The 16,831-nt window shown below is 32.5% G+C and overlaps 2 protein-coding genes across 2 annotated transcripts in view; one reads left to right on the top strand and one right to left on the bottom strand.

Annotated features, from left to right (window-relative positions):
• Positions 1-12,446, bottom strand: part of LOC148280839 (putative cytochrome P450 49a1) — a 34,657-nt gene extending 22,211 nt beyond the window's left edge. Inside the window, exons 1-2 of the mRNA XM_088227712.1 lie at positions 12,317-12,446; positions 1,517-1,726 (exon numbers count right to left, since the gene is read on the bottom strand). Of these exons, the coding sequence (XP_088083838.1) occupies positions 1,517-1,721 (205 nt within the window). The 5' untranslated portion in view covers positions 1,722-1,726; positions 12,317-12,446. The remainder of the gene's footprint in view (positions 1-1,516; positions 1,727-12,316) is intronic.
• The window catches only part of Galphao (G protein alpha o subunit), a 97,327-nt gene that overhangs the window by 26,840 nt on the left and 53,656 nt on the right, over positions 1-16,831 (top strand). The gene's annotated exons all lie outside the window — the stretch shown is intronic.

The raw sequence follows: 16,831 nt of genomic DNA, 5'->3' as shown, positions 1-16,831 counted from the left end.
TAGTAATTGGACATGCTGCAATTATTGGAAACTCTAAATATAATGGTCAAAAAAAGTTAACGTAAGAATTTATCTTAACCATAAAATATACAATTTTTTTAATGTTTTTTTTCTTAAAATGATTAGATTCAAAATGTCCCATTACTTAAGCATTTCCAATTACTATAGCGCCCGCCCTACATGATCAATTGATTGAAATTATTTCATTATTAATCTTAATATTTAAGGCACTAATTATTTAACATGTCAAATAATATGCTCGTATTCACGTATTTATTTTGTGTAAAATCGGTCAAATAAATTTAATATGCCGACCGGTTTTAGAACAAGACTGTTCCTTTTTCAAGACTTATAAATATTTTTTTTCCATTATTCAATACATAATTATTACTCGCCTTAATAATTGCGCATTATTACCCCTAGTAATTATTACTAATTTTGATGATAATAATGCATTAAATATACATACATATTTGAAATAGGGGCCAAAAGTATGAAAAATTAGAAATCCAAAAAGAGATAAATAATGATATTCGCATAATTATTATAAACCAAATTATAAATTTAATAACAGTTCTTTATTAAAAATGAAAAAACGAATGAAAAACAAACCATCACGCCTTTTTCCTGTTGGATTAGGCAGAAATGATAGAACGCCTTTTTTGCATTCAGACCTCGCTTGCTCTACATTTATACATGAACGCCGATTATTCCGGCTTTCATTTTTTGTAAAAAAAAAAGTATTAGCGTTCTTATAATTTACCCAAATATTTCAATTTTGGTGGTCATTTTCAACGAGTTGTAAATAACTCACTATTAGGAAATCGAAATCAAGTTAGGGTAGAGTGAGGTTTGAACCTCGGTCCTCTGATCCCTGAGTCCGCATCACTAGTCACGGGACCACAACCTGATTCAGACATGTCCATTTTGACATGTCCTTTTAAGTTTTTCTTTTCTTTCTTGGATTTGATCATCCGCGGTTCAAATCCCACTCTACTACAACTCGATTTCCATTTTCCAGTTATTTACTTCTTTTAGGAAATGGTCGGAAAATTTAAATATTTGAGTAAATAATTAGAACTCAAGTATTTCTCTTTTTGTTGCAATAAAAAAACAATCATGCAATAGTTTTGTCGATTTTCCTCATTTTCTGCACCCATCAGCATTCGCATCGCAAAACTTATGTCCTTCCTTTGCTGTCCGTTTGCTCTACACACGTCCAAACCAACGCACCCTCTTTCTTGATTTTGCTGATAATGCTTGTCTCAGCCTCGCTTACTGCATGGACCTCGACATTCGTGCACCTATCCTAGATAGTTTTACTACACATTCGCCTGAGATAACGCATTTCGACAGAATTCAGCCTACTTTTATTGTTATAAAAATTCCATGCATTATAAAACAAGATTTTTTATTGACTACACAGTATACGTATACAGTCGACCAAATTGTTGGCTTATTGCCTCTTGCAATATTCTCTTTCGTTTTTTTCTTACTCTATATTTTTTTTACTTACCTACGAAAGGTGCAAATCTCCAGGAGTTTCCAACCAATGGTAATTTTCTTGGGCCGGGGATTTCAGAATATGGTTTCACCCCCGTGTCTAGGGCCTCCCCCGCCCCTGCCATGTACCCTCCCCCCGCGTCACCGCGCAGCTCCACTGGGATGGCTGATGAGAAGGTGGATCTTCGGATCATACGAATCATCTTGCCTTTAGACATTTTAGCTGAAAAATTTGCAAATAATTCGTAATTAATGTAATTGTTATTCAAGACAATAAATAAAAAACTTTTTTTTGACCGTCTATAATAAATAAGTATTAGTTTAATTTAGAGAGTCGGTCTATTACTTAACTATTAAACGTGTCACTATGTACTATAACTGTTTTTAAATAAATATTTGCGTTCTTATTATTTACTCAATAATATCAATTTTGTGTCTATTTTTATATTTATTTACGGACTTAATCGTAAACTATAATAATAAACTAAGTTTCAGTACTCCAGAGTTATTATTCAGCATCTTCAGTAGTACACAAGGATATAACAACATTAAATGCATAATATATATTTTTTTAATCCTCATCTAACATTTGAGATATTAATATGTGTACCTTTAGAGGACTCTCCGGAAGTCAATATTTTGTCGTTTTGAAGTTAAACATGTAGAAATTATCGCAATAAGCTATTACGTAATTAAAAAATAAAGTCCGCTTTTGTCATTAAAATGCATTTTTAAGTTTAAATGAAAATCTTAAATAAACTTTGTTTTAGTCCAAAAAACACCTGTAGTCCCAAATATGATATATTAATGTGTACTAATATTATCAAAATAATTATTATTTCACATTGAAAGTTCTTTATACATCGAAATTATCTAATTTGGTTCAATAATTATAATGTTTTGGAAATTACACAATCTTGTTTCCTGAACATTTCGTCCAATGTGACTCCCGTGGTTTAAATTGTACTGCAAAGTTTCTCGAAAATGTACGAAAAAAAAAATATTTTAAGAAAAACGCACTGCTTTGAACAACATCACTTGTTCATATGAACCAACCAATGATATTAGAGCTATGAAGGATATCTGGTTTGCCTACCGTAAATGAACCAATCGGAAGAACTGACAGAGAAGAACTTCTGATATCATACGCGGAGTTATTTCAGAAATACAAAACTTTAAAATATCATAGCGCTGATAATATGATGTAGGTATAAAAAAAATTACAAATGTATTTTTTTGGCTTAGATCAGTGGTCGGCAAACTCATTAGTCAAAAAAGCCAGCGATGAGCAGTTAAACGATTAAGATTTCGTTTGAGAGACAAATTTCTTCATGTTTTAAACTGTTTCATCTGTAATGGCAACGTGCATAAATAATAAAGTACGTCCATAAGCAGCAGAAAATACGCGTATTTGCTCTTCATTTTAACTAGAAATTTATTAAATTGGCGATGATAAAAATCTTTAGCTAAAATTGTGATGACAATATTGAACATTAAAACATTTCTTCTGGAAATGTCTGCGCACAAAGCGGTTCTTGTTGAATGATGCAATGGTAATGAGCTGTCTCGTGATAATTATTTTACTTCAAAATATTTTAAAAAAAAAACATTTTCCCCCATCTTTATTATTGAACAATTTTATCGAGTTTTAATGTGATGTTTTTCCGTGCATTAAATGACAGCATTTGCAATATTTTCGCCACGTATTGGAACTTTCAGTGACAATAATCCTTAAGTTCTTCTTTAGAACCGGTGGACGAACTAAATCAAATGAAGGTGAAACTTGCGCTGTGTGAGCGGGCCAAATAGCCGACCTCTGGCTTAGGTCAATAGTCTACCAAAAAAAAATTAAAAAACTACTGAACTTCCTCATTTAATGCTTTAATTCTTTCCACCCGTAAGAAAACATTTTTGTATCCAATTTCCCGTAGGGCTGAAGTTCCTCATTGTGTCACATCGCTGTCGTCGAGCGTCGAGCGCCACGCGGCGAACGGCAAGGCGTGCGCTGATGCAAGCGAAAGTGGCACCTCGCGAAGCCGTTATGATATAACAGACTCGCCCTACTTGTCTCTCGTGGCTTTGACCTTATTGTGTGCGCGTTTTCGCCTTCGATTCGGTCAAATTTTTGCCAGCATTGTTCACCATTTTTATCGATTTCATGCGGCTTTTTGCATTCGTCACAATTCGACGTGTTATAATGGTCGTATAAATAATAAATTACGATAAAATATTTGAAAAATGAATAAGGTATCGGAATCGATTCCAGCGTGGGTCGAATTATAATATTTACTAAATGCGATATTTCCTTAAAGTAATAACACGCCACTGGCTAGAGTCGCCCATGCGGAGAAAAAAACATTTTTTAACTTCTGTTTCCAGGAGTTAGATTTGAAATATTATAATCTTTGAATTAAATTATGGTTAAATTAAGCCATTCTTTATAAATATTCCATTTTCACTTTTTAAATATCTTTTTTTTTTTATGTGTAGTGACTACACAGCACCGTAACGCGCGGGTGTTTTTAGGACAGTAAGGGAAAGGTTTAAACTGAACCGTTTTTGTATTATTATTTTTTTCGATAGTATCAGAAATAAATTTTTCTGTGTCGGTGCCTTTTTCGTTTTTCAAAATGATTTATTATAAATATTTGCAAACTGTACGTCCGAAAACGGCAAATAAAACTCTGCGCTTTTTTTAGTTTTTGGATGGTCCTAGCTCCCATAAGACGCAATCTATCAAAAAAAGAAAAACGATAGAGACACGTTAATTTAAAAAATAACATGTACATAACAAACTAAAATTTAAACTGTACATATTATAACAAGAAAAAAAATATGTTAAAAAGACTTGAGTCAAGGAAGTAGGAGAATCCCGCTCCGGAAAACCCCTTCGGATACATTATTATTATGGATAACTTATATAGCGCCATTTTCGTAATAAAATACCTCAAGGGCGCTTTACATAGTGATTCTATTGTTAAATTAATTTAATTGAAGCTTTCAAATTTGTAATTTAATGAAAACAATTTATATTGTTGTCACATGCTACGGATTGGAACAGATCAACATCTAGATCGATTACATTATTTTTGAGTTTGTCTAAATGTTCGTAGACAAAAGACTGGATTTTACCCCCTAGGGAGTCATCACGATTAACAAATAACAAAAGGGATGGAGAATACCTTAAATAAGGGAATATGGAAGTCTAGGCATGTACAGGACTTATGACCTGTCATTGGCTGGTTTAATTGGCCACTTTACACACTTTGTAACATTCAGTAACACACTGTGTAACAAACAATTCAGTCAGATGAATCTCTTCACGAGGTTAAAGGTTAAAGGTTTCAGCTCTTTAACTCCACTAAAATCAACAAATGGAAGAATTGAAGAAATATGGATGTTCAAACATAGGCGAAATGGTGAATGTTACACAGTGTGTAAAGTGGCCACTTAAACCAGCCAATGACAGGTCATAAGCCCTGTACATGCCTAGACTTCCATATTCCCTTATTTAAGGTATTCTCCATCCCTGTTGTTATTTGTTAATCTAGATCGATGTTGCTCAGCATAGCTGTAGCCTTTTCAACGGGCATAACCATCGGCATGTTGGTCCTGTATATCGGAATATGAAACAATCTATGCTGACGTTGTCTTAGGTAATTATCAGAAACTTACAAACTAATGCTCCTCGTAATCTCAGGATCATCGACCATATCGCGCAACAATCGATAAAAATGTATAGTCAAACACACATTCCTTCATTCATTCAAATCACTGCTCTAGTGCCAATATCCAGGGAGAAAGTACAGGAATACGTTTGTATAAAGAAAAGTCAAACCGCGCTTGCTCATAATGATACTTATCTATCGTTTCATATTCGTGTAATTAAATATTCAAGTAAAACTATTTATTTACATACATTACTTTATTGCACTTTATTTTAAACATAAGTCCCAACTTCATGGGACTTGAAATCCTGTGATGAGATGAGGCGAGCAATTAGTCGACACAGACACATGAGTATATCACCACAAATCTAGAATCAGAAACACAAAAAAAAAAAAAAAACGGATAAAAGGCACATTAATATGGTACACGATAAACTCAAACTTTCCGATCATCGAGGAGTTTCCCATTCAAATCGCTCCCACTAAGGAAAATCCAGTCCTCAACTCTTGAAAATAGTTTTTGTCCTCGAGAGTTTAAATACGCTTTTCCAAAATATTGAACACTCTCGGTGCGATAACTGAGAAATGTCTGTGAGCAAAAGTCGTACGGGTTTTGGGTATGACATAATTCGTGCTCTGGGAAAACATCGTACGGACTATGACGTAATTTAAAAAAAATAATAACTAGCTGATTAAAAATATATATTTGTATGAAAAGTTCCCATCAATTTAGTTTTCCAACTTGACTTAACAGTTTTACGATATTCAAAACATTACTCTACCTTTTCTTTAAAAAAAAAACTGTTCCTCTGTGTTTAAAAAAAGGCATTTGTCATATGCATTTCATTAGTATTTTTAAATAACTTAGGTTAGGTTTGGTTCCTGGTGTAATAAAATAAAATGAATTCTTTTTATTTTTTTTACATGTGTGTAGCAGTTTGCACGCGAGCTACATGCATTGAGTCTGGAGTTTAATTCGCCTTTATTTGAACACAAAAACATATACGGCAATATTTACTTTCTCGTATTATTTTACTGAAAACCGACGCGTAAGACTGATCAATATTTTTTCAAGTCACTCCTATATATTATGTGCACCGTCTGTATTATAAACGTGAACACGTTTTTGAGAATTGTTTAAAAAATAATCGAATTTTTCCAATATCGTTTTAAAGTACGTTTATCCTCGCGTTTATCAAGTAATTAATTTCAATTTAGGTTCTTAAAAAATATTCACACCCGACTTGCTCAAATTAAGTCGTTACTTTTTACTATATAATTATTGTAATCTGTTTGTGGAGGGCTAATGACATACTGTTTTTATTGGTCGGTTTTATGAAATAACCGTAATGTCAATAAGCCCACCAGCGTAATTAATTATGTACATTAAGGTAAACAAACGTGTGCTCATTAGGTTGATACAAATGCTAATAACCAGCTCTGTGCGTGCAACTGTTTGTGCCCAGCTATTATCAGGATTTAACTAATGTTTTCATTGTTTTCAGTTCTAATTGCGTCCATTATTTAATCTCTTGCGTCAGTTTTTTGTTTAATTTCTTCGTGCGCAATGTTCTTTACGATTCACGTTGGATTATTTCGGCAAGTGGTCCCATTTCTCGATTCGCATTTTTCGGCAAACAATCGCTACATGGCGAAATATATTTCTAACCTTTAATGTGTGTCTTAATTGATTTGTCATACACGAATGGTAAGATTACCGCGGTAATGCTGCGCTGAATACATTTACCAATGGAGATGGTAATCTTTACATTCAGATCATACGCATACGGATAAATTACATTATATATGGTGATTGTAACTTGTATACAAATAGAATTTAGCAATTCCCACGTGGGATACTTCATCGTACAATATGAGTTGATGCTATGTTTTTTTTAAAAAAGTAATAGCGTGCGATTTCATGCGAAGGTGATGTTGGTGTGTTTGCCTTTGAAGTATATTATGAAACGTAACTAATTAGAAGTGTATAATATCTTACAAAATACTAAGTACAATTGAAACAAATAAGTTTCGTTAGTGCTAATGGCCGTTGCATTGGGTGCTATTTATTTATTTATTTACACTCTTTATCAACATACAATTCCATGTTCACTTTGCCCAGCTAACAAGGGTACATACCCCGTTCCAAGCTAGGCAATTACATTTTAATATATTATAATAGTTAACAAATTAATATAGAGCACAGACAAACAAAATATAAACTTATTCGTATACACATTTTGATACATATACATACAGACATACACATATATACAGACATACACATATATACACACACACATATATATATATATACACATATATACACACATATATATATACACATATATACTCATGTACATACACACACACGTACATACACCCATGCGCATACACATATATACATTCATAAAAGCATAGACAATTTATTTATGTGAAACTTCATGGTTATCATCTATAGATAATTTTTTTTTAATTATTCCTTATTTTTTATATCTTATTTTCGACATCCAGTAAGAATCTCCAATCCGTGGCATGCATCAACTTTTCTGACTCCCTACGACCAATGTCATGAAAGAGCGAGGTCAACACCTTCCGTAACTTGACAACACTCCCGTCTTTCCACGATTCTGGCAAAAGGTTATGGACCTTTTTGCCTACGTAATAGTGTTGTCTCGATGCCAGCACAGTGTTGACCCCTTCACTTAGTATCAGATCCCTATTAGAATATCTTGTATTATAGTTGTGGTTGAGGCTTGGGTAAATGTCTCTATTTGTGTTATTTATTTGTGCTATGGAAGTTACTTTATAATGTCACAGCACAAAACCATGAAAGTAATTCAAAACATGTATTTTACGAGTAAATCTGGTTTATTTTATTGACTGTAGCGATAGTTGTGATATTTGCTACAAGTGTGTATTTAACCTATCAGTACATGATCAATGACAATAACACAGGATACACGATATCGGAAGAAGAAAAATATGTCATTATTTATTTAAACTACATGTTACAGTAGTTTCTTTAAATGGATCGTCTCGTTTCCTCGTATGACATCACATTCGATTGAAAATTGTACCAATTTACGGATTTTTTGTAACGCTCCGTTCTTTCTGTGATGGACATTACGTCACAAATTTTATGTTTTCTATTTGCGGTTCGCACGATTACTTTCGATGGAAAAAATAATATTTTCCGCCGTTACCTTTTTAAGTAGCTACCTATATCGGGTTTGTTTACTGAATTGTGTCATTTTATTTTTATTATGCGCTTCTTTTTATCCCTAAATTCGTTTGGATCCCAAACTCCGGCTTCGTTTATTACCAGTCTTAAAAACGGAATGTTTAGGTCTCTTTTATAGGCTCATGTTAATTATATATTTTGGCCCATAACCTATAAATGTCGCGGGAAATACGGTTTTATTTTGTAAAAATATTTTTTAAAGATCAGAGTTTTGATTTAAAATATAATATTCTCATATTTTTCCATGTAATTATGCGTCCTAGCGATTGTCTAATTGCAATTTATTTTATTTTATTGGAGCCTGTGTCAAGGCAAATAAGAATATAGTTTAAATTTAAAAGTGCTTTCGATTTAATGGCTACTCTCAGGTAAAAATCCTGAATAAGGAAGTCGATTGGAGAAAAGCCGCCTCGTAGTGTAGAGGTTGCCACGTTTGACTACCATTATTAAGGTCCTGGGTTTGCTTCTGGCATTGGTATTGATTTTAAAGTTTGTTTAAACTGCAAAATTTCATCGTTCCTGATCCTGAAGTGTAGGACTGATCACCTGATTACTAAAAGATTATATTACTGTAAGAAATACGCTGCATTTGGTTTACAAACGCAGAGCTTTATGCACCATTGGCCGCAAAAAGGGGAATGAGGATAATAATCAAAAAGGTTTGTTTTAGTTTTAAACGCATTTTTGAGATTCACTAACGTACTATTTATTTTTAAACAAACGTATGCATTTATAACAAACTGTTTTTTGGAGAAAATTCTTAATGGGAATAGTTAATAACTCACATTTTTAGAAGAATTACCATTTTATGTTTATTCTCATCTTCAACTCGATTACGACACATTTATGTAACTACAATTTTCTTATTTTTATTGTGAAAATACTGTCACCGTCATAATATTATAATCTCTTTATATAAAAGAACCTGTACATCTTACGATTGTTGGAGAGATATTTAATAAATAAAATTTAATAAATAAAATGTAAATAAATACACCGTTTAATATTTTGCAGTTTGCATTTTCTCCTTAGGGAGTTAGATCTAAATTTGTTGCATCACAGAAGAAAAACATTTTTGAGAATGGAATATAGATGTCTAGGCATTAACAGGGGTATGTTTTAACATAGGCTTAATGGTAAATGTTACACAGTATGTAAAGTGTCCACTTAAACCAACCGATAAAAGGTCGAATAAATGACTTAAAATCCATATTATCTTTTCAAAAATGATTTTCCTCTCGGTTGGAACAAATTAAGACATCAATTCTCATTCAAAATTCGGTTCGGATTTTGACCAAAATCTTTATTACTAATTTGACCCATTTAATGCGGTCATATTAGTGTGTTTTGTTAGTCTGTGTCTGTATGTAACTGTAGCAACGCGCTAATCGGTGAGAGTGAATTTTCCCGATTACTTAGAAACGTCAAGGCATGCTTTGTTTGGCTGTTCTTTCTTCAACTTATCTAATCACGACATACTTCTTCACAAATCGCGTAATAACTGGGTACTCGAATCGTGAAATTATTCATCTCAATAAAAGTCAATTTTAAAAAATAAAATATAATATAAAAACTAAACGATAAAATTAATATTAGAAACACTAACTTTGTGAAAAACTAATCAAAACAATTCGAAATATAAGGAATGTAAAAAAAAAAGATTTATTTTGCATTGTGGCAATTAATTTTGGAGTATGGCGTAATCGGATGGGGTGGTGCGAGTGACACAGTTGTAAATAGTATATTTGTTGCACAAAAATCCATTATTAAAATAATACTTAGAGTCCCGATACAGACATTTACTGAAGAAACATTCCACAAATCATAACTTATGACACCAAAGCAATTATACGCTTAAACAATACTTGTTTACAAAATCAAAAACTCTTCTTACTTAAATGAAAGACATAACCCCAACAAATAATACAATCACTAGATGCTTAACACAAAGACAACTAAAACAAATGCATACTAATACCACTTTCGGACAAAGGGATTTTGAGTATTTTGCAAATAAAATCTATAGCCTGTTTCCACTGTTTATTAAAACAATTAGAAAGGAGAAAATGTTTAAAAAGGCTATAAAAAATGGATAGTAGAGCTGGGTAGAAGTTAAATGGATTGTCTCATTCGCCCAAACCATTATTGAATAAACTGCTCCACAAATGTGTAGTTTATGTTATATTTTTTTTATTTTTTTGTACGTTTTATAATATAAATAATATTGGTGTACATAAATGAAATATAAACTTAAATACGTAGTGTTTAAAACTTTCTGAACATTTTGTTAAATATCTATGTAAATTAAGTCTTCTTTGTTTATTCTCACGGGTTACCCCAGTGAGGTCACATTATTTTATTATTAATCGTTGATTATAATGGAAAAAAGTGAATTCATAAATAATTCCAATTTAAATAAAGCAGTTTGTTTTTAACCACTTATTATTTATTTGATTACCTACCGGTTTTGTAGCTACAAGCGATAAAAAAAAAAAACAAAAAAAATATTAACCCCTTTTTTGGCAATGTATCCTATAGGATGCATATGATTCAATTTTTGCTCATGATCTAAAACTCAAAACATTATACAGTTAAAACTGCTTTTCCATTTTTTTCTTTCTTAGCTGCATTATCACAATTCATAATAATTTTTTATTTAAATAGAATTCTGAAGCCTTTTTAATCAAGAAATGTGTAAAAAAATTATGTTTTCGTTCTTCCGATATAAGTGTTAATAAACAAGAGACAACGGACACAAATGATCGAATTTCAACCTGTCACCACTCACACTATTCCTCCACAAACACAAAATACTACTTGATATAAAAACTTGATTTATTACTGTCTTATGTTTTAGACTTATGTGGACACTTTTAAAATTATGAATTAGGGTATATTCTTATGTATATGTTTTATATTAGGTTTATTTTTATTTTCTATTGAATATCGAGGCTTTACTGACAGAATGCATTAAGTCATTAAAACAAGTTGCGGGATAATCGCATTTAAAGCTTTTTTATTCCTTTAACACATTGTTTCTCCCATAATTTTTATTATTTTTATTTTTAAAGCTTTAAAATAGTAATCTTTATTATATGCAAAGCATAAAATTTCAAAACAACAAATCGCACCTATATTTAAAAATAGTTTTAATATATCTAGGCTATTCTGACAGAATGCATTAATATTACTCTTTTAAAACTTAAAAAAAATAAAGTAAAAGAAAATCATGGGAGAAATAATACGTTTAAAGAATAAAAAAACTTAAAATGGGATTATCCCGGAACTTGTTTTAATGACTTAATGTATTCTGTCAATAAAGCCTCAATATGTTTTTTAACTTGAATTATAAAAAAATTAACGTTTATTTTATTGGTTGGTTGGAAGAAATTGCCATTCGGCAATAAGCCCGCCAATGTACAATTAACATGATTTACAAAAAGTTAAATAAATAATAAATAAAAAAACTATTTCTCAACTGAACCTTGCTCGTGTATCTCTGAAACCGGTCGGCAAATAAATAAATAATTTTTATTTTAATTAGTCAACAATAAACTCATTGCATATTATATATTCCGTTCTTGAAAACGGTTCAGCATTATTAAAATCATCGCTTTATTCACATGAATATTTTTTTTATAATTTATCAGAATATTCCCGTGTATAAATCAGTACATATGACTTAAGTAATATTTTTTTTCAAATTACAACAGTTAAGTACATAAAATCCCAAAAGGTTTAAATCCACCACTTGTCTCCAAAGATATACTCAAAATATTTGTTAATAAAATTATTTCAGAACGATTGTGTGTAATCACTTCTATGATATACTCGTATATCTGCTTTCTATAATTTTTTTAATGTTTTGAGAATTAAAAATAAAATTTCTGTTTTTACTTACCGAATTAAACTTTTTTAATATCGTTATTAATAACAAAACACTTAATTGAACGCCTAACTTTCTTATCACTTCAAACGGAAAGAAAAATATTTACGATATAAATAAAAAAAAACTTAATTAGTTTAATACCGTTTTATCCGGCATTGATTTGGTTTGCTACCACCATGAATGAAACTAATGTTGCAAATTTCGATAAATAATCGATTCATAAATAATTCATACTCATTATGACAATGAATCCTATCCGAAAAAATAATATTTTATTTAATCAAATATGTTTATGCGTGTACGGTTGTTGTCACTGTTCGGAGATGAGAAATGAGTGGTTCGTGAGACGCGCGAGCGCAACGGACGCTAATAAAGTTTTGACAAAGCCTCCTCGATTACAGCCGCCCCCCTATCGCTTTATCTGCCTAAGTGACGGGTGGTGGTCAGCACATCGCCGTTACCAATCACTGTGTCATAAGACAACTTTGTTGCAGAAAGTATAAGACGATCTGCGAACAACGAATCTAATAAAAGTGATAAAAATATTATAGAAATGACGTCTTCAAGTATTCTAATAAAACTAATTCGATAATATGGGTTATGGAACTTCGGATCAGAGGTCCGAGATTCGAACCCCGCTTCTATGTTCTAACAAAAATTGAAGTAGCGTATAATTTGCTTTGTCTAGGCGGATGAAGAATAGAGTCATGGGTGTGAAAAATAACCAGAATCCTGGGCGACTGCTTTTAACTTGATGGCTACTCTTAGGTAAAAATTCCGATTAAGGAAATCCACTGAGTAGTAGTCGACGTGTTCGCCTAATATTCTTGAAAGTTTGGGTTCGATTCCTGGCAACCCATCCCTCTATATTGATGGTCAAACTTCGCTGCATTTGGTTTACTAATGCAGTACCCTATGCACCGCTTGGTACGGAAATGGAGATAATGATAATAATTTAGATTTTATTTTGAAATATATAATAATATTCGCTTCAGTATTTTTTTTTCGATTAAAATAAAGTGTTGTCTTAGGAAAAAATTAACGAATACTCATGTCCGTAGAGAGATTTAACTTTCGAAAATGTTTTTTTAAACTAAGTTAGTGATTTTTCAGGAAACGAGGAACTTTAGCCCAGCGGAAAATTGGATACAATTTTTTTTCTTTCGCTCAGTAAAAATTAGAGCATTAACTTGTACAAAAAGATTCTTGAAAATGTACGAAAAAAATAATAAAAACGAACTACTTTGAACGACGTCACTAGTTCATATGAATTTACCAATGATAAGAAAGTTGTTGAAGATTTTCGGTTAACGGTCATTCAACGAAGCAATCGGAAGAACCCGACCGAGAAGAAGAGGAAGGGAACTTGATACGTCACACGCGCAGTAATTTCATAAATGCAATCCTTAAAAAAAACTTATTTAGCCTAATTTTATAGTCTATTAGCAAATAACAAAAAATATTTTAAAAACCCTGAACTTCCTCGTTGGTTTTCAGAAACTATGTTTTTTTTATAATTTCCTTTTTTTTTACAACAGGCCAGGACACCCAATTACAGTTGTGAATTACATCACAGAACACCCAAGCTTGAGAAAAATCACATTTCATTTTTTTTTTGTGTTCTCACCGGGAATCGATCGACCCCGGAACCTTCCGTTTGTGAGTCGAGCGTCTTGACCACTGCACCACGGAGGCCGCCGATGTAATTATGTAACTATTGCCTTAATTAGCGCTAATCATCAATGGTCTCTAACGCAGAGAGTGTACAGGTCTCTAACGCAGAGAGTGTACAGCTATTAAATACTGAAATGATTACATTTCACCTGTATATTGATGCACTTGACCGTGTAAACAGCAATGTCTGAATCGCGAAGGACAGCTGGTGATTCCGCATAATCCGCATATGCTAAGTGGTTATCTTGACTGCGCTCGTTCACTGCTACGTGACTACACACTACACTCGAGAGTCGTTCTTTTCCGTGATTTCTGCTGAAACTTTAACATCGCCAATTTATCGAATGGAGCGTCAACTTGTAAATCACTCGAGGGATATTTCACCATTCCAACCTAACTGAACTGATAAAAGGTACTCGCAAAGGTTTGCCTTCGACCTAATAAAGCTCATCCGAAATCAAGTGAGGGTTATCACTAGAACCCTTGCAAGGCACTGCAGATTGAACAAACACATTGCTAGAATAAACCTTTCCGAAACTTCTAGATGTAGGTTCTGCAGTGCAGACGAGGAAACACCTTTACACAGTATATGCGAATGGAGAAAAGGAGCCTCGTCAAAAATACCTAAACCTAAGCCTCGGCAATACAACACAAATACTCATCGTACTCTGGTTCCAGTTAACCTCCCTCACCGGAGCGCGGTGATGTGTAGCTAGTATAAATTGCGTCTAATAACTTTAATATCTATAAATACAATAAATATTGGGTTTAGATTTTCAGTATTCCTCCATTTACGTATCGACTGAAATAATTTATTTTAAAATAATAAGTGCTTATTAGGCACTAAAAAAGCATTTTATCGGAAATCGTCATCATTAAAAGTATACTCATAGTATACCAATAATACCTGGTATTACACGTCCACTACATGTCCAGTCACGTAGTCTAGTACTAGCTACTTAGTAGAGTCGTTAGCGATACCCAATGGTTTTTTCATGTTTTCAGCAGTTAGATTTGAAATATTATCATCTTTGAATTAAATTATGGTTTATTTTTTAATATTTTCTGCAATAACTTTGTGTATCATTTTAAATTAAATTTGGAGAAATAAAATCTTTTTGAAATTTTAGAAATAAAAAAGCGGTAAAACAAAACTTAGACATAATTAATAATCAATTAAACTTAAGTCATAGTCCCATTTTTAATATTTTTCCTATAAAATCGAACTCTACCCTGAACGCAATTACCCTCTTCCCTTCCCTTCCCCCACCTTAAACACAATTACCCCCTCCCTTATCCTTATCGACACCCACTAATATGTTCACAGTTTCTTTTATGTATGTTTAGTTATAAAAATACCCCGAAGAAGGTAACAGTTGGTTACCGAAACTAGTTGGTAAAAATAAAGTGAGTGTATCAAAAAACAAAGTCTAAGTTTTATTTCTCCAAATTTAAATTATGGTTAATTAAAGCCATTCCCTATAAATACTCCATTTTTCCCTTTTTAAATCGCTTATTTTTTTTAACGCGTAGCGACTACACAGCACCGTAACTCGCGGGTGTTGTTAGGACAGTAAGGGAAAGGTTAAACACTTAAATCTCGCTTATTTGCAGATTCCCTCGTGTACTATTCCTTGATTCAATCATTGCATTAGATGTCAACCTGTAAATCGTATCATCATCCACTCGAGTACTTTTCCGTGGTTTTATCTTAAGCCGAACTTTACCAATTTGTTGGAATGCGTATTCATCCCGTGAATCACCAAAATCCGCGATGAATAGATTATCCTAATTATTATAAATTAAACCCGTTTAATGCCGTAATCGTCCAGGTGCTACTTGATCATTCATGATATTCGCATACGCTATATTCTTGATGTAATATGCCAAATATACCGAATCAGGTTTTAGAATATTCACGTTATGTGGGAGGTATCCTTAAATATTGTATGCCAACCAATTGGACGTAGTTATGCAAAAAGCTTCCAACCCTCAAAATGCTTAAAACTGAGTTTAATGCCTGTTTCGATAGCATACAGCGATATCTTCATGTGCTGAAAACGTCCAAGCTCCAGGTGCTAAACTTTTTTGTGAATTAAAGAAAAAAAAAATTTTTTTAAAGAGCCGCAGAAAACACTCAAACCACTCGGAAATTTTTAAAGTTAATATAACAGTGATAGCCGTGATGTGTGTTAGAAATTTCTTTAATTGGCAAAAAAGTATTGCACTTGGAGTTTTGACGTTTTCAGCACATAAAGATATTTTTTATATGAATAAAAGATGAGTGGTACTTAAATCCACAAATTTGGAATATCCAGTGACCGGTTTCATTGCTTTCGCGACATCTTTGAGACTGGTATCTTTATTATGGAGTTCAATGTATTTATACAGAGCGATGAAACCGGTCACTGGATTTTCCAAATTTGTGGATTAAAGTATCACTCGTCTTTTATTTATAGAATAAATTACAATGAACTTCCATCAAGAATTTTCACTCACAAACTTGTACAGAAAAACTGCCGATATGTACAGAAAAATAGATCCATAATATCCGCAGAAGCCGTATTCAGCAACCGAATTGCCCTATTAATGGGTGAATTCTGACTAGCATTTGTACGGCTTTTGGGTGTGTAAAACAGCGCATGAGATCTCGCTCTAGTATAATTATTGGGAACACACAAACGGATCTCTTTTAGTGTATTAGGATTATGTATATTTACAGAAATCCGCTTAAAGAAATGTTTCCCAAGAAAAAATTGACGACGAGATTCGAGGGTGTTGTGTGTAATCCAGCACCACTGCTAGAATGATGGATACAAGAATGGATAATTATTTTCTTTAAGATACAAGTAT

Source organism: Micrasema longulum, unplaced genomic scaffold (genome assembly GCF_059751315.1).
Source record: "Micrasema longulum isolate JH-2025_06_02 unplaced genomic scaffold, ASM5975131v1 h1tg000529l, whole genome shotgun sequence".
NCBI lineage: Eukaryota > Metazoa > Arthropoda > Insecta > Trichoptera > Brachycentridae > Micrasema > Micrasema longulum.
The sequence above is the reverse complement of the archived record's forward strand: the minus strand, read 5'-3'. Positions and strand labels throughout refer to the sequence as shown.